This window comes from Tupaia chinensis, unplaced genomic scaffold (assembly GCF_000334495.1).
Source record: "Tupaia chinensis unplaced genomic scaffold, TupChi_1.0 Scaffold000545_1, whole genome shotgun sequence".
Lineage (NCBI taxonomy): Eukaryota > Metazoa > Chordata > Mammalia > Scandentia > Tupaiidae > Tupaia > Tupaia belangeri.
The window spans coordinates 2,669,800-2,689,214 of NW_006160057.1; the positions used below are offsets into that span (position 1 = coordinate 2,669,800).

Genomic DNA, 19,415 nt, shown 5'->3' on the forward strand with positions numbered 1-19,415 from the left:
ACCCAAAATCCCAAGAAGAGAATGGAGGAGGAGGAACTGCAGCATGGCCACCCCCCCGGGGGAATGATTTCTCACTTTCTGTCTCTCCAGTAAGGCGCATGTGCCCAACAAGCAAAAATCTTTCTTAAAAAAAGGACAGCAAAAGCCTCCGTGACACACTTCCCCACTAGAGAGCTTTGACACCGCGGCAGGGGAACTTGCTAGCACACTGGAGGGTAACGGCTCAGACCCTGGCCCTTCTCAACACCCACTTCTTGGAAAAAGTCGCTCTCACATTTCAGTTCTCCTGGCCATTCCCAATAAACGCACCCAGACAGTGTGTGTTCCCGCACCGCTGGCTGTAACACAGGTTTATCAAAGGCCGCGAAACACAGGGACCAGGCAGATGGTGTAACGGCTACATCGCTGGACTCCTACGTAGTCAACCACAGTCCCGAGTCCCAGGCCCAGCGGCTTAGAACTCACGCTGGGTGCGTGTGTGTACCCAAAATCCCAAGAAGAGAATGGAGGAGAAGGAACTGCAGCATGGCCACCCCCCCGGGGGAATGATTTCTCACTTTCTGTCTCTCCAGTAAGGCGCATGTGCCCTACAAGCAAAAATCTTTCTTAAAAAAAGGACAGCAAAAGCCTCCGTGACACACTTCCCCACTAGAGAGCTTCTAAAGGGACAGGAGGCCTAAGGCCCAGTCTTCATAAGGGGAAAGTGAAAGTCTAAAAAGAAAACAAAAAATAAACAATGCATAGAAAGCGTCTGGGAGAAAAGGTTTTTATAAAATGATCCCCTTTAATTCCCTGTATCCCGTGATTAGCAGTCGATGCTGTCTGAAGTACACGAAGACAGCTATCTCTATAAAGCGAGATGCTTTCCGCTTGTTTCGAGGCAGACCCCTAAGCCAAGATCCACATCTCTGGACGGACCTGAGTTTCCAAGGGCCCGAAATGGTCTTTGATCTTCCCGAACCACTTGTCTTCGAATTCTGCTGAGGATGCAGTCACCAAGGCGGCCAGGGCTGCGGAGCCGACACACTTCACCTCCGACTGGATGTCATCTTTTATTCTCTCTGGGGTGACGTCTTCTCCCATAACCTGGAGCAGGGAGAGAAAAGGCCGCAATGAAAGAGGCGGCAGGCACGGAATGGAAGCCCACGCATGATGGCAAAGGCTTGGGTACTGGAGCTGTGGGGACACGTTTAAGAGAGAGAGTCTGAGGTGTGGGGACATGTGCTGAGCAAACACCACATCAGGCTGCCTGTGTCCGTTTCCACTCTATCTTTTTGTCTCATTTTTTCTGCTTCTTCCATAATAGCGCTAAGCCTGGGGGCGGACGCCAACACTGGAGCAGAGAGGACTGTAGCAGCCGGCAGGCACTTCCAACACACCGAAAGGCTGTCTGTGCACGGGAGCAGTGCGACGACCACATACGCACAAGGTCCCGAGCTTCCACTCTCACGCAGCAGCACCAGGCGGCCTACCTGGAGCACCCACTCAACCTCTCCCTCTCAAAGAGCACATCCTGTGGGTGAGAATGAACTGCCAGGGGCTCTCCCCCCCTTGAAAATGGCTGGAAAGGGTGGAGCAGACCGTGGGACACACCTGGGCTCACACACACGGATTCATAGCTTTTGTCTCCTACGTGCTCTCTTCTTCTCAAACAAGTCAAAACCAAGTAGCGAGTAGCTGGGACCACCCTTTCCTGACCTGGAAAGAGCCCTCAGTCTCTCTGTAACCCAAGCAATCGGGATTTAATGAGCATGTTTATCCAATGAAGTACAATACTGCCCCCTACTGGTCACAAACAGCCCAGTCAACACGGGTCACCTCCCCAGATCCCAGGTTAGTTTTTCTTTGGGAAGACATCAGGAGCTAGACAGAATCTACTATGTGGTAATGGCAGTGAACTAAAACTAACTTCCCAGTTTATTCAACATGACATGGAAGGTTCTGCTGCCATCCAGCAAGGTCACTGTAAAGGTATTTAGTCGTTGGATTTGGACTGGATGACCTCTATGGTTCCTAGCAACTTGCAGATCCAATGTGTTCATGAAAACTCAAATCATAATGAATTAGAAGCCAAAGAATTATGTCCACTGTGGCTGGATCTTCAAAGGTTACATACTACTTGAGAAAATTGCTCATAGATGCAGAGTTTCACCAGGCAGTGGTCAGTATTTATTAATGATCTTTCATTAGTCCTGAGACATTTTCTTATTTTTGTATTTTTTAACAAATATTTTATTTATTATTTAAAAACTCACCAGAGAGAGAGCACGTGCGCACGTGCATGCAAGCCTCTGGGTCCAGGACTTGAATCATGGTTGGCCAAGTGGGAGTCCAGCGCCTTAACCACCACACCACTTGCCAGCCTGTGTTTTTATTTTAGAATCTCGGAAACCAAGTTGTATCTTATAATCACTGACATTTCATAGTGAAAATGGCATCTGATTTTTCTCTAAGTGGCACATAATAATGTACCTTACAATCAGTAACTTCCTGGATTCAATTAAAGGCAGTAAAATCTGGGATAAAAAAAATATAAAAAACTGAATAAAGAGTCAGCAGGTGGTATGGTGGTTAAGGGCGCTGAACTCCCACATAGCCGACCACGGTTCAAGTCCAGAACTTGGCGGCTTGCTTTCTCACTTTCTTTTTCTCTCTTACTCTGTCTCTCTGGTCAAAAAAAAAAAAAAAAGACAATAAACCATTTTTTTAACTGAATAATAGTTAATTTCCGAACAATGAAGCATTCCAAAAGGAAAGACAGGTAAGCACCATACTCACAGGTGTCAAGAAATCTGCAGAATACTTGGCCATAATCACATTTAAAACATCGAGCCCAGCCGTGTGGTGTGGGCAACGGGGCACCACTGCGCAATGCTGGAGGCGTAATGGGGCTGGGGTTGGGATCCCGGGTCTATCTGGACACACCTGTGCGCCTGTGTGTGCCTGTGGTCCTGGCTGGCTGGGAGCCGGCAGCAGGACTGTGCCATGGCAAGACGCTGTTGAGGGTCTCCCTCCCCTAACCCTCCATGAAAGAAATAACTTGGAAAAAATCTATATGCCAAAAAAATCAGAAACACATAAAAGGATACTAAAATCTAATATAGCGAGAGATCTTAAAAATTAGTTAAAAAGAACAGTAACAGAACAATGAAGAAAAAGCATCTTCCAAAATACGAATGGCCAATAAATATATGAAAAAAATCTCTTATTAATAATCAAAGATTAGTACCCAAAAAAAACATTTTTACTTACCAAACTGAACATTTGAAAAGTAGTAATGACTTATATAAAACTGCTATTTTTGTAGGTCAAAACAACTGAAACTCGACAATTTCACACAAGTCAATCTAATGTCTAGAGTTGGAGTAGAAAAACGAGTGCTCTCACGCAGTGCTGGAGAGTCTGTAAACTGAACCAAGCTTTCGGAGTGACAATTGGAAATGTGCTTTAAGTCTTTAAAACATTCATATACTTCAATCCAATAATTCTATTCCTAGCAACACATTCTTTTTTTATTTGGAGAGGTTTTTGCTATAGGGCATGTTCACTCATCAGAAAGACAGAAAGCAAGAAATCACTCCCCGGGGGGATGGCCACGCTGCAATCCCTTCTCCTCCATTCTCCTCTTGGGATCTTGGGCACGCATGCACGCACATGTGCCTGGCGTGAGTTTAAGCCACTGGGCCCAGTACACGAACCGCGGTTGACTACATGGGAGTCCAGCGACATAGCCATTACACCAACAGCTGGTCCCGATATATATATATATATTTTATAACTTTTCTTTTTTAATAATTATTTTATATATTCATTCTTTTGTTTGTTTGTTTGTTTTTAATTTAACCAGAGAGAGACAGAGGGTGAGAGTGATAGAGGAAGTGAGAAGGCAAGCCACCAGATTCAGGACTCGAACTCTGGTCGGCTATGTGGGAGTGTCCAGCGCCTTAACCACCACGCCACCTGCTAGTCCTGGTCCTGATATATTTTATCAGAGGGAAAAAGGAGAGAGAGAACTGTTATGGAATAAACGAGATGTAATGGACAAGAAAACAAGATACAAGATGTAGAATGTCTCTGGATTCTAATTAAAACAAAACAACTATAACCAGAAAAGCATGTATAATCAAAGAATATTTAAGGATATAGGGTCATGTTCATTTCATAAGTCAAGTGAAATTAAGAGCATATAAAATGAAATGTTTATTATAATCCCAATGAAAGTCTGGACAGTTGTCCTTGTTTTAAGAAGCTCCACCGTTAGGTCACGTGCATTGTCCAGGTAGAAAATACTATTCCTCTCCATCAACAGACTTGTTGAGCCTGCAGGATCTAAGAATGTTTAAGGTACGTACGGTCTTCCCTATAGGAAGCTATAATAAAATCTAATTGGAAAGATACAATACATTCTTCTATCTTGTTTGTTTGTTTTTGCCGTAGGGTGTGTGTGTTCACGAGAAAGAGGCAGAAGGTGAGAAATCACCTCCAGGGGATGGGCACACGGCAATCCCTCCTCCTCTCAGGATTTTGGGCATATACGCACGCACACCTGGCATGTTGCTCAAGCCACCAGGTCTGGAACTTGAACCAAGGAGTCGGCCATGTGGGATCCAGGGCCTTAACCTCCCGCCACCTGCTGACCCTTATTCTTATCTGTTTAGGGCCCAAATTTCAAGCAATCACTTAATCTAGGCTCAAAGGAAAGAATGTGTTCAGGGAAATCTTCTGGAAGATATGACACTGCAGGTGGGTCTTTGAGGATGGGAAGAGTAAGGAGGCAGAGGCAGGGTGCCCGGGGCCAATCTGCTAGACACGTGCAGAGCAGTCTAGTGGGAGCAGAAGGTGGGGAACTGCTAGGTGGTGAGTCTGGGGTTACTCTCTAGCAGGCCTTAAACACATCTTGGCGCCTAGACCAGAGCTGACCCCAGAGGTGATGGCAGCAGGCACGTTTTTGTCTCCCAGCAAGCAGGTGATATGGTCAAAGTAGTGTTTTCAGATGGACCCAGAAGCCGCTCAAGACAGGCATGGGAGTGAAAGCAAGGCAGTCAGGCAAGACAGGCCAGGAGGTCACTATGAGGGGAGACTTGGGGTGCAGGACTAGGTGTGGCAAAGGGCCCTGCACGAGCGTGGGCTTGGCCTGGCCAAGAGCAGGGAGGAAGAGGCCCAAGCTGGGTGGTTCCAGGTAGGAGGAAGACAGCCAGACAGCAGTAAGGGAAAGACGGACGGAACGGGTTCTCCGTGCTGGCTCTCTTCCGACACCTCTGCTGCTTCTCAAGTCTCCCTGGCAGCACTCCGCCATCCTCGGCACGAGGGGCATGAAGGGCTGGCAAGGCTCTGCGAGGAGCTCAGTTAGACATTCGGTACTTGAGGTGACAGCAGAGTGACTGACGATCACCTCGGATCAACCACCCAGTACATTATTAATTGGAGACATAAGACAGGAGTTCCAGAGACGAGAGTAGAGATGCTGGCCGGAGAGCCACTCGCCCAGCAGTGACAGCTGACAGGAATGGCGTGCCATGAACTTTGTGGGAGAACGGTGGAGGGAGCAGGGAACCGGGGTGAACTCCTAGAGAACGCCATTCCTTACAACACCGAAGAAACTCGTGGAGTCCCAAAAGGCAGAGGAATACGCGGGAAGCAGACTAGCGCAGCCTCTTGGAAGTGGAGACAAGGACAGTGGCCACGAATGCTGTGGAAAGATACTGGAAAACACTGGAAGGCAAGGCTCAGGTCCAGCGACAAAAGGCGGGGTGCCTGCGTGTCTGCGGGCTTGACAGAAAGGCCCGTGGAAGGTGAAAGGTTGAAAAGGCTGCAAAGGCAGATGAGAACATGATCCCAGACAGGGCAGGGGCATTGAAAAGAGAGATGACATGGCTTCGGGAGGGAAGAAAGGCACTTGGCAGGAGTCGGTGTGCAGTAAGTGTATCTGGAAAGAATGACGCTAGGACATGAACGAATAGCGAGTTATTCTCATGGGACAAGTACTCGAGCTGCGAGTTCCACTTAGTAGTAAAGGGAGTAGCCTGAAGGACTTAAAGACGTGAATCATCTCCACGGGACCAGCAGATGGGGTACTGATTATGCTGCTGGATTCCCACATGGTCAATCATGGTTTGAGACCCAGACCTGAAGGCTCGAAACTCATGCCGGGCGCGTGTGCCAGAGGAGAATGGAGGTGAAGGGATTAGTGTGGCCATCTCCCTGGGTGGTGATTTTTCGCTTTCTGTCTCTCTGTCACTCTAGCGAGCACATATACCTTGTAATAAAATCTTTCTAAAAAAAAAAAAAAAAGTAAAAAGACATAAATCATCTCCAAATGTCATCTTAAACCAACTCAACAGGAAGGGCCGGCAGGTGGTGTGGTGGTTAATAAGGGCACTGGACTCCCACAAGACTGACCATGGTTCAAGTCCCAGATCTGGTGGCTTGCTTTCTCACTTTCCCTCTTTCTCTCACTCTGTCCCTCTCTGGGCAAATAAAAGTAAATAAAGTTAAATAAAATAATTCTTTTAAAACAAAAATGAACTCAACAGGGGACCAACAGATGGAGTAATAGTTACATCACTGGACTCCCATGTAGTTGACTGTGGTTCGAGTCCTGGACCCAGCAGCTTTAAACTCATGCTAGGCGTGTATGCATGTGTACCCAAAATCCCAATAGGAGAATGTAGGAGAAGTGATTGTGGTGTGGCTATGCCCCCTGGGTGGTAATTTTTTGCTTTCTGTCTCTCTGGCAAGTGCACATGCCCAGTAGCAAAAATCTCTCTTTAAAAAAAAAAAACAAAAAACTCAACAGTAGGGACCAATAGATGGTGGACCTGTTACATTCCTGGACTCTCACATGGCTGACTGCAGTTCAAGTCCTGGACCCAGTGGCATGAAAACCATGCCAGGTGCATGTGAGTGCATGTCCAAGATCCCAGGGGAAGAAGAGAGGAGAAAGGATTGCGGCATGGCTACCCTCCCAGAGACGTGCTTTCTCACTTTCCCTTTCACTGTGTCTATCTCTCTCTCTCTAGTGAACATACATGCCCTAAGGCAAAAACCTCTTTAAAAAAAAAAAATCTCAACAGTACATTTGACAAAAAGTCAGCTTTAAAAAAAACCAAAAAGCTAGTAAACGAAAATAAAAACAATAAAACCTGACATCGGCATTTCTCTGCAGCTATCAAGTACTAAGACAGAAATGCAGAAAGAAAACCAACTTGCAGGGCTAGCCTGTGGCATGGCGGTTACGGTAGCTGGGTCCCAGATGGTCAGCTGCACTGTGGTTCAAAGCCCAGACCCGGCAGCTGAAGAAACAAAATCCTGTAAGGAGGGAGAAAGGGAGGGCTGCAGCGTGACCATTCTCCATGGGAGTGCTGTCTCACTTCCCCTCTCTCTCCTATCTCTGGCAAGTACACACATCCTCTGGCAAATTAAAAAAAACAACAAAGAATACAGATCTGTAGGGGGCACACATGCTTTTAGACCAGTAGACCAGCTAGCCACTGAAGATCCGACTTTTGCTGAGTCACAGCCCTTTCTGAGCCTCGATCCCTACTCTGCCTGCCCTGCCAGGCTGCTGTGAATGAGGGTGAGTGGAGGAACAATGCACGCACGAAGCCGCTGCACACACGTGGGCCTCCTTCACCGTCTACACCGAGCCGGCAGACATCCTTGGGCACCATGGCGTGAAGGCAGGCAGATGCCAGCAAGCGGCGACAGACATAGTCCCTGCTATCTAGCATGCTGTGGGGGACGAGCATGAAGAGGCCACGTTGGTGACTGCTGAGTGTTCACAAGGCACATGAAGAATGAGAGGGAGGCCTTCCATAGATGAGATTCGGCTGTTTTTTAACATCGGTATTGGAGCCTGGAAAAACGTTTATGATGCCACGTTTCACATAAGCCCAAGGGGATACACTCACCTCAGCTATCAACAACAAAGCATCTTCCTTGAAGTGGAACCCTTTCATTTTATCTTCAATTTCCTGCTGGGTCCTTAAGTTCCTCTCCAAAGCGAACGACGTCTGCTGGGATTGAGTGAGCTGAAGCAAAAGCCTGAAAAACCCAAAGTCCCGGTGTACAGGCTCCAATAAAGAAAAGCACGAGGGAAAGTTCGCAAAGACCAGGTCTTCAACTGGACGCGAGTCCCACTAGGCCAGCGAGAAGGCACCCACCCTCACTAGGACCAACAGTCCAACCCCTACTGCTCCTTTCTCGGGGTGAACGGCCAACTTTACACTGGAGAGTCACTGTCTCTAAACCTGCAGACCAAGGAACCAGCAGTTAGCATAACGGCTGTGTCGCTGGACTCCCACGTAGTCGACCGTGGTTCTAGTCCTGGACCCGGTGGCTTAAACTCACGCCGGGCACGTGTGTGTGCATGCCCAAGATCCCAAGAGGAGAACGGAGGAGAAGGGATTGCGGCATGGCCATTCCTCCTGGGAGGGTGGTTTCTCGCTTTCTATCTCTATGTCTCTCTGTCTTTCTGGTAAGCACATGCGCCCTACAGCAAAAATCTCTCCAAAAAAAAAGAAAACTGTAGACCCAAACTTCTCAAAGAAATCTTTACAGAGCAAAACCTCAAAATCTTCAGGGAACACCACCTCGACTTCCTATAAAGCTGAGTATTGAAAGCATAATTAATTTGGAGTTAAAAGAACAAGCCTCCCAATCAAAGACTCCTCCCACACAAGTGTCTGGATTTCTCCCTTTCAAGTCGGCGTCCTCTGGCGCCTCCAGCTTTGGGACCCACAGCGATTTGCCCGTCAGGGCCATTAGACTCACCAGCACATGTCAACTACCAGGGCAGGGCCAGATCCTTGATGACCCCACGTGACCACTGAGCAAATGCTGTGCCACCAAACTTCCCATCGAGAGCACAGCCTGGTCTCTTCATTCTTCCTCCTGTCTGGGCTCCTTCTCTTTTTTTAAAAAAAATACTGACTATGCAGATTTTTCTAATTTTCCTGATCTCCCTGGCCCCTACCACTCTGCCCAGAAGCACTCGGCTCTCCTGTCATATGGACGACTGTCCCCCTGCCCGGGACACTGAGATGCTGGTGAGCAAAGCCCACAGGTGCCTGCCTCGCACAGTTTAAGGAGACACTGCAAACACGAGATTTCAGACAGTGCTAAGTGCTGGCAAGAAGTTGGAGACAGGTGGTTTCAAGGTCCCCTCTTAGTGCCTTCCCGAGAACCAGTCAAGCCAAGGCCTGGGGGGAGCTGGCAAGGGAATACATGGGAGAGTGGGCTTCTTGGCCAGCGGAAGGAGGCCCTCACACAATGACCAGCTAGACAGGTTTGGAAACCATGAACATCAACATAGCTGGACCTCAGTCGGAAGAAGACCTTAGAGCATATCACCACATCACCACTGTGCCGTGGAGCCCACCCGAGGTGCACGTCTTTACATTTTCCCATGTTCTAGCAGGATCCTTTGAACATGTGTCATTTCAGTGTCGATGACTTAGAAACAAAGCTGTATTTGCTCAAGAATAGAAGTTACGTCTTTGCTTAAGAAGCTGGATCCCAGGACCAGCAGATGGAGTAATGACTACGTTGCTGGACTCCCATGAAGTCAACCACGGACCCGGTAGCTTAAATTCACACTGGGTGCATGTGCGTGTGTCCCCAAGATCCTGAGAGGAGAATGGAGGAGAAGGGATTGCGGCATGGCCATCTCCCCCTGGGGGGTGATTTCTCGCTTTCTGTCTCTGTTTGTTTCTTTCTGGTGAGCTCATGCGCCCTATAGCAAAAACCTCTCCAAAAAAAAAAAAGAAGCTAGATCCCACATGGTGACCGTGGTTTGAATCCCCAGCCCGGTCTGCCTGAAACACACCAGGCACACGCATGGGTGCCCCAGATCCGACAGGCTGGAGGACTGGAGGAAGGGGATCATGGTGTGACCAGACCCCGTGGAGGGTTCTCTCCCTCTCTCACACACACATACATGTATGCACACACACTATCACAAGTAAAGGAGAAAAAATGTACACCAAGTTTTCCGGCCTAGAACTTTTTAAAGCTTAAAAATAGAAAAATAAACCTTTGCTCTGCGCTTGTCACCATGCTAACCCATTCTGCTTACCTGGCTCGAATGAAGGAGGCGCAGGCTTTCATCTGAGTCTCCGCCCACGCCGCCTCTGTCTTCTCTGCCACACAGGTTTGAGTGTCTGTAAGAGCTGTTTTCGCATTTTTCTGGCTATTACGGCTACTTGCTTCTATAGAAAACACGGAGCACTCGGGCAAGGTTTCAGGGAAACACAAAGGACAGTCTCTTCCCGAATGTGGACAGGAGCATTTGATAGTGCTGCCGCTCGGGCTGAGACGGGCCTGTGTCTGAGATGACGCCAATGATGCTGGACGAGCTGGCCTGAGATCCAGGTAAGCCTCTGCCAACTTGCCCCAGTTCCAAGGATTAAAAGGGTGCAATGAAATCAGTTTTTGCAGGCAGAAAATTGTTTTCTCCAAGTTCCGCAAGCCTGAACAAATAGCAAACTGAAGGGAGAGCACAGTGGTTAAATGGTCTGTGTTGGTGGCTTGATTTTCCTAAGGAGAAAAGGAAAAAAAAGATTAAAAACTTTAAACTATAAAATGTTTCCTATACAAAAATGAAGATGCCTAAAAACCTCAAATGTGTATGTTACAAGTTAGAAGCACCTTTCAGTAGCTATGCATGAAGAATGAACAAAATGCATCTCAAAAGATCTCATGTTTGAAACCACAAGCCCGGAGAAATACATAGTACCTAGCAAAACCGTCACGAGCCGGCCCAGACGACTTAACTTCCGAACAGCCTAACGAGTCACAGGATAATGGCCTGACAAAGTTCAGCTCTAAAAATATAAATGTCAGTGTATTTTCAACTTCGATCATAATCTTTCCTGTTTTAAGGCAGCTATCTGAAAGACCCATGCCAATTATCTTCAACTCTGGCCGGATGGTTCCATTTTAGTATTCAAGGCTTTCTGAAAATCCAAGAGTAATTTCCTTGAGGATTTGAACCAACTCCATTTCCAACTTTTATTTGGCTTAGGCGTCTTAAACAGGATAACCCTGAAGCTCCCCGAGCCTCACAACACATCCTAATTGAATCCAAATGCCTTCCCTAGTAACTACTGGGTCTTTGGAAAAGTCATGATGCATTTTCGCACAGGAGAACATAGAAAATACATCACGACTTTTCTGATGATCCAGTATTTCCAAGGCCAATTAATTTTGGCCAGAGGGGGTTGTCTGGTTTCCTTCTGATCAGAAAATCCTCTTTACGTGTCCTTAACCAGACCCACCACCTCTTGCCTAAGTGCCATATGACAAATGCCCTCTGGGTTAGGAAAACAGGCCTGCTTTTCCTACGTTAACCTACAGAGCGCAAGTGGCAGGTTAAAAAGACCTTCGAGTTGATGTGAAGCCTGAGGAACGCCTAGCCCACTAGCCCCAGCTCAAGCGACCGCAGACCCCACACCGAGCTATCCACCGCGAAGCCCGTGGAAACTGGCAGAAATGGGGAAGTGGTAGCCCATGGATGGTCCTAAATATTCCAATGTTAAGTGAAAACATGAAATAAGTAAGCCCCACGCAACAAGTTTGGTGAGTCACCTTCTCGAGAACTTACATAGAAGTTGTGAGCACAAAACGTTCGTTTCCTGAGCGGCAGGGGTGCCAGGACCCGCTGTCTATCTGGTTTAGTGCAGTATACTGACCCGTCCCCTACAGAATGCGAGGGGACAATAACCACTGAGAGAGAACACAGAAATGGGTCAGAGCCAGTAACAAAAGCAGAGGCTCCTCTAGCAGGGAAGAAATTAAAAAAACCAAAACACAGGGCTCAGGAAATGGGGACAGTGTGCACGTAGGCAGGGCCCACTGCGACAGAGACCCAACCACAGGGGCGAGACCCCAGCAGTCCTCCCTGGGGGTGAGGACCCAGAAGCCTCACGAAAGTTCTCAGTTGTGACTTGGAGCCGAAGGTCTTCTCGCTGGTGCTCCTTCCTCCTGTTTGGTACCTGTCCTGAGCTTAGGAGACCTGGCACCTGCTGGCTGGCAACAGAGTCTTCTCTGAACGACAGAAACAGAAATTCCCTGAGCTAGAAGGAACCACAGAGATAACCCAGCCCCTGCCAGTGATCAAGCTGCCAGTGCCTGTGACAGTCGAGGCACAGAGGATGGAGCGCCACAATGACAGGCATAGGGTGCTGTGGAGAGTGTCGACAGAAAGGCAGAAAGGTCACTGTGTTTAGAAAACGGGACTGATGGGACCAGCAGTTAGAGTAATGGCTATGTCGCTGGACTCCCACGTTGTCGACTGCGGTTCAAGTCCCGGACCCGGTGGCTTAAACTCACGCCGGGCGCGTGTGCGTGCGTGCCCAAGATCCCGAGAGGAGAATGGAGGAGAAGGGATTGCGGCATGGCCATCCCCCCTGGGGGGTGATTTCCTGCTTTCTGTCTCTCTGTCTCTCTCTGTCTGTCTGGCGAGCGCACGCGCCCTATAGCAAAAACCTCTCAAAAAAAAAAAAGAAAGAAAAAAGAAAATGGGACTCAAAGAGGCGAGACTGTGGTTGATTTGCAAACCAGGGAGACTGGAAGCAAACATGATTAAATCCCATCAAGTTCAATGTTAGGTCAATGCTTCCTTCACAAGGGAGTCTGCGTTCCAGCTTCAGAATGAACCCACAATTAGTAAAGAAGGGAAAACAAAGGACAAAACGCAGCTGTTTCCCATGTTCTTAAAGACAGTTACCACCGGGGATTCCTCACAATGCAAGAGGCTTAGGTTCTACACGGTGCGCCCCGGCACAGAGGTTGGGGGTCTCTCCCAGTTAACGAGATGAAGAATGGCAGCTCAACTGCACGCATGCTTTGGGCTGACCTCTGGTCAGCGACATCCACAGGCTTCGATACCAGGACCACAGAGCCTCGCTAATTCCCTGAGGGAGAAAACCAGTCATCACGAACTAGGATTGGCCAATTTAGACCAACCTCCGTATAAAATGGACAGAACAATCAAAACAAGTAAACCATACATGCCTCACCCTAAAACAAGAGCACACGAGGAAAAATATTACAAGAGAATGATTATGTCTACAGCTCCAAATTCCCCCTCGTCATGGTAGTGTGTTATCCTACTGACAATTTTATTTTTGCTTATCCAAATCCATATATTTTGCTATTAGAAAAAAGGTTTTGTTTTGAGAAAATAAGCTATTCAGCCATCCTTGATACAAGAGAGCATGTGAAATAAGCAACAGAACCACTCACCAGGTTTGTAGCAATCTCCAGAGCTTCCACATGCCTCCCCAGATGGGCCAGACACCGAGCTTGGCCTTCCTGGACATCCCTTTTCATGGCAAAATTAGTACATGACAATTTTTCAGAGATACTGGAATACTCCTCCAGTGCTTTCTGGAAATGGTTTATTAAATAAAGAAAAAAGAGGGTGACAAACATGACGGAAAAAAGGATTCAGCATAGGGATGGTTTTTTCCTAGGTACAAGGTAATCTGATCCAACAATGAACTGAAGACAGCTTAAGAACTTTTGTTTTTATACTTATTTATTTTTTTAAAAGTTTTTTTTTGCTACAGGGCACATGCGCTCGCCAGACAGAGATAGAGAGACAGAAAGCGAGAAATCACCCCCCAGGGGGGATGGCCACGCTACAATCCCTTCTCCTCCATTCTCCTCTCGGGATCCTGGGCACGTACACACACGAGCCTGGCATGAGTTTTAAGCCACTGGGGACACGAACTGCGGTCGACTACGTGGGAGTCCAGTGACATAGCCATTATGCTAACTGCTGGTCCCTATACTTGTTTATTTATTTTTAAAAGCTAGAAATGGAGGGCCAGTCGGTGGCTAAGGTGGCTGAAGCCCACGTGGCCAACTGCGCATTTCGAATTCCAGACCCAGCAGTTTGGTAAAGAAGCTGGGTACAAGTGTGTATGTGTACCCAAACTCCCAAGAAGAGAATGGAAGAGAAGGGACTGTGGTATGAACATCTACCCTTGAGACTACTTCATCGCTTTCCCTCTCTGTGTCTCTATCCAGCAAGAACATGTACCCTACAAAACATTTTTTTAAAAGAAAACAGAAAAGGTAGGGAAGGAATGGCTGAGACTATAACCATTATGACCAGGGAAAGTGTCACAACAGAGCAGAAAAAGCATTCTGCAGCCAATTAGACCAGGTTTTCAATCCTGGCCTTGCCACTAGTCTGATGTGTAACTTTTTTAGCAGCTACGAACAACTGGATTCGTGAAGATGAACTGAGATACACATGCAAAGCAACCTGGCCTCTGGTCGTTAGTACTGCCCTTTGCTTATACACGTAGGAGTGCTTTGTGGCGCTAAGTCCCCATTGGAGGCTCTCGGATAATGAGGAGATACTGAACCTGGGGAAACAGACCTATAAGGACCCCAGAAAATTCATCACAGCTATGGAAAAGTAAACAAATTATTGGGTTAACAGAAAAGTCATCACTTACTTTTGTTTTTTTTTTTTTTCCATAAAAACACACGTCATGACTTTTCTGACTACCCAATACATACAGCCACGAAGAAGAAGACAGAAACTTGGGGGTCTGAGATTACAAACACACATAACTAGGGAACCAGCAGTTAGCGTAATGGCTATGTCGCTGGACTCCCACGTAGTCGACCGCGGTTCGTGTCCCAGACCCGGTGGCTTAAAACTCACGCCTGGCGCGTGTGCGTGCGTGCCCAAGATCCCGAGAGGAGAATGGAGGAGAAGGGATTGCGGCGTGACCATCCCCCCTGGGGGGTGATTTCTCGCTTTCTGTCTCTATGTCTCTCTCTGTCTGTCTGGCGAGGGCACGCGCCCTACAGTAAAAATCTCTCCAAAAAAAAAAAACAAACACACATAACTAAAGATTAAACTGATCTTTGCACCAACACTCACAGGAGTTAGCACACTCACTTACATATGCTATAACTGATCAAACTAGCACAGTCTTATCTGTGCCGAATTCTACCTGATACTCTCGCTGTCTGTAGGCCAGGTCCCCTCTGAATTTCTTGAGAGTCAGGGCTTCGACCTCATCACTGCTCTCCGCTTCTTCGTAAAACCACTAGAAATCATGAAAACGGCAGATTATAGAGTGAATGAAGCTGTGCTTTTCCACATCATCACCTGGAGCCATTTCCCATAATACGATCAACTCTCAAAAGACTTACTTCTTCAGAATGAGACTCAGGGAAAACCATGTGACAAAAAACAATGATTTTGGTGACTGCCCAGTTTTTATTTTCACGTGCAATTAACATACCATAGTGCTCCCTCTCCAAAAAAAGAGCATGGTGCATATAGTTTCATCTACAGCCTTCTCAGCCTGGGGCTGTGGAATCTGGACCCTATACTTATCTAGTACAGTTCACACTGGTTTTCAAAATGGGATCTACTGGGACCAGCAGATGGCGTAATGACTATGTCACTGGACTCCCATGTAGTCAGTCGATCGTGGTTTGAGTCCCGGACTCAGTGGCTTAAACTCATGCTGGGGGCATGTGCATGTGTGCCCAAGATCCCGAGAGAATGGAGGAGAAGGGATTGTGGCGTGGCCATCCCCCGTGGGGGGGGTGATTTCTCACTGTCTCTCTGTCTTTCTGGTGAGTGCATGTGCCCTATGGCAAAAACTTCTCCAAAAAAAAAAAAAAAAAAAAAGGGACCTATTTTTAGGTGGCGTGGTGGTTAAGGTGCTGGATTCCCACATGGTTGACCATGGTCTGAGTCCCGAACCCAGGGGCTTGAAAATCACGCCATGCATATGTGCATGCATGCCCAAAATCCCAAGAGGAGAATGGATTGTGCGGTGACTAGCCCCCCAGGGGGTGACTTCTCACTTTCTTTCTGGTGAGTACACGTTCCCTATGTAAAAATCTGAAAGAAAGGGGGGAGGTCTATTTTCTCGTAAAGAAATCTAGAATAGATGGAATAGGGATTGACAATTCTTTATGGGAAAGCCATGGGAACGAATTACGGTTATGGTGTTACTATCAAAATGTTTTGAAGGCCAAGAAAAAGGAATCCAAGCAAAGAAAGGGATAGAAATTGAGGCTGAAAGGAGGCTTTAATGCAATCAAATATGGAAGACCTAGACAAGAAAAGTCTAAGGAAAAGCCCATTTTAAACTCTCTCTCTCTTTTTTTTAAAGAGGTTTCTACCTTAGGGCACATGTACTCACCAGAGAGAGGAAGAGACAGAGACAGTGAGAGGGAAAACGAGAAAGTACGGTCACACAGCAATCCTTTCTCCTCTATTCTCCTTCCAGGATTTTGGGCACACACGCACCCAGCATGAGTTTCAAGTCACCAGATCTGGGATTCGAACAGCAGTTGGCCATGTGGAAGTCCAGTGATGTTACTGCTACACCATCTGCTGGCTCCCCATTTGGGAGCTTTATTAGCTTTTTGTGTGTATTTAAATGCCATGGCTAGAAAGGAAAGTGAGACATGAGAAAAAGCAGTTGGTGTGCACATTCATCCTGCTCCAAGGTGTCTCATACCCTCTTACAGGAAAGCACACTGAGGCTGAAGGAAGCCGATCCCAGCTAAACACGATACTGGGTCGTCAGGAGAGTCATGACACATTTGGCTTAGCAAAACAGAGAAAAATACATCATGACATTCCTTGACAGCCTAATTCATTTTTTTAAAATAATTATTTAATTTTATTTATTCATTCATTTATTTTAATTTGACCAGACAGAGACACAGAGAGAGAGAGAGAGAGGGAAAGTGAGAAAGCAAGCCACCAGGTCCAGTATTTGAACCACAGTTGGCCATGTGGGAGTGTCCAGCGCCTTAACCACCACGCCACCTGCTGGCCCCGAGCCTAATTCATTTGTGATGGCTCTACCATCACATCAAAATTGCTTCATTTTATTTTTCTTTCTTTCTTTCTTTTTTTGAGAGGATTTTTGCTATAGGACGCAAGAGATAGAGAGAAAGAAAGCAAGAAATCGCCCCTCCCCGGGGGGATGGCCACGCCACAGTCTTGTCTTCTCCATTCTCCTCTCGGGATCTTGGGCATGCACACACACACGCCCAGCCCAGCGTGAATTTTAAGCTGCTGGGTCCGGGACTTAAAGTGTGGTCAACTATGTGGAAGTCTAGTGATGTAACCATTATGCCATCTGCTGGTCCCTTATTTATTTATTTCTTTTCTTAGAGAGAGATTTTGCTACTAGGGTTTGTGCACTCAATGCGAGACAGACAGAAAGCGAGAAATCACCCCCTGGGGGGATGGCCGCGCTGCAATCCCTTCTCCTCCATTCTCCTTTCAGGATCTTGGGCACACATGCACACGTACCCAGCGTGAATGTCAAGCTGCTGGGTCCAGGCCTGGGTTGGACCCTAGCTACGTGGGAGTCTCATGCCTCAACAACTCGCCCACCCCACTTGGTTCTGTTTCTGAAAGAGTCACCTAAGTATCAACCACCTCCAGTTACCTTAGTAAAATTCTTTTTTCTCCTTGGCCTGATCCATCCCAGTGGGGAAAGCTGGGAAGCAGCTTCTCTGTTCTCTCAGTAACTCAAGTCTAAGCACTTAAGCCATCACACCTTTAAACTCTACAGTCGCATCCTACTTTACACTAGCCAGTCTCAAATTTCTGCGTAATAACTACACAGTTATCATCCTTCATCATACGGTCATTATTTGGTGAGCCGGGAAATGGTCAAGCAAAAAGTGTTCCAAATGATTACTTTTATCCCTCTACCCACTGCAGGCCTGCAAGAATCCAGACAGGGGATGTCTTTAAATCCCTCTCTAATGATAGAAAGGAAGGAAGAACTGTGAAGGGTGGGACTGAGGTCCAGGGCAGGCCAAGGCAGACAGGTGACCAGGCACGGACAACAGGCAGGACTAACCCAAACTCTCGGTATTACTCCTAGGGATTGAATCCAGCACGGCTTGGAATAAGGCCTCTTAGAGTTGGTTTATGAGCAGTGCGTTTTTTTCTTTTTTTTGTTTGTTTGTTTTTTAAGAGGTTTTTGCTATGGGGCACGTGCGCTCACCAGACAGAGAGGGACAGGGAGACAGAAAGCGAAAAATCATCCCCCAGGGGGGATGGCCATCCCACAATCCTTCTCCTCCATTCTCCTCTCAGGATCTTGGGCTCGCATGCACAGGCGCCCGGCGTGATTTTAAACCACTGGGTCTGGGACTCGAACCGCGGCTGACCATATGGGAGTCCAGCAACATAGCCATTGTGCCAACTGCTGGTCCCAGCAGTGCGTTCTCATATTCACACAGCAAAGGAACTGGTAAGTCAAGTGAGCTGGGGGGTTTTACCATAAGCACAGAGCACATCTTACCAGGCCAAGGACTTTCATATCCATCATCTCACTTCGCTCTCAACATAACCCTGGAGCCACCAAGTATTCTGTTTGCCAAATAAGAAACTGACAGCGTGAAAGGCAGATGGTAAAGCCAACACCAGAATTCAAGGGTCCTACCTCACAGCCCGAGCTTTTTTATGCTCTACCACGACTTCCCAAGCCCAGTCCCTGTTTCTAGCCTACTGAGAGGAGCACCAGCAATAACTGAAAGACAGCAAGTGGTGGGAGGAGAATGCAGCTGGGATCAAACATGCACGCACTTTGCTCATTACCAAGTGCCTGGCATCTGTGCCTACAATCGTGGTTAGCAGACCAGCACCGGGCCTGGGATACTTCGTACTTCATAAATACTAGCTGTTCGTGGTGAGATGAGAATCGCACTCATGAATGATACCAAGATTGCTTGCATAGTCACTCTACCTCTCAAGGAGTTCCTATTACGAGCAAAACCGGCTAGGCACTGCAGAGGGCATCAAGTTAAGAACCCGCTCTCAGGTGATCATTTAGCCCTTCGGGTCTAGGGGCCTTATGGGAACACTGACGAGTGCTTTAATAGAAGCTATAAGGTGGGAAGACGGACAAAGATTGAAAAACTTGGTTAGAAAAGGGACTCAGACGACTTCCTGGAAGAGGCAGCATTTACAGTGTGTCCTGAGAATCGGCTATAACCTGAGTCTGACGGTCAGGGCAGAGCTGGCGTGGGCGGGGAGTTCACCCGGCACGGGCGTACTGCAGGGCCAGGGAAGGCCAAGGGGAGCCTTGGAGCTTTCAGGGCTGGGGCGAACCTCCGCCAGGCTTACAGAACGCCCGGCGGGAGTCGAACCGCCGGCACCGCATTGGTTTGGCGTACAGGCCCCGGATGTGGTTCGGGAACGCGGCTGCTCCGTGCAGGGGGCGGGAGGACCTGCGTGGGAACAGGCTCGGGCGGATAGGGCTGCACGCAGAAGCCAGGGTCAGGATCCGGCGCTGTTGGGTTGGACCGCGGAGGGCGAGGCCGGGGTTCGGGGCAAGACGAGCAGGTCCCGTGCTCTCACCTGCGGCTCGCAGCGCCTGGCGCGGGAGCGCACAGGC

General features: G+C 47.9%; 1 protein-coding gene across 1 annotated transcript in view; it reads right to left on the reverse strand.

The window, feature by feature from the left end:
• Positions 1–750: 750 nt before the first annotated feature.
• The window catches only part of CUNH8orf76 (chromosome unknown C8orf76 homolog), a gene marked incomplete in the record, with an annotated part of 18,860 nt that continues 195 nt past the window's right edge, over positions 751–19,415 (reverse strand). Inside the window, 6 exon segments of the mRNA XM_027775327.1 lie at positions 751–1,086; positions 7,911–8,043; positions 10,076–10,536; positions 13,246–13,389; positions 14,979–15,074; positions 19,379–19,394. Coding sequence (XP_027631128.1) covers positions 889–1,086; positions 7,911–8,043; positions 10,076–10,536; positions 13,246–13,389; positions 14,979–15,074; positions 19,379–19,394 — 1,048 coding nt within the window.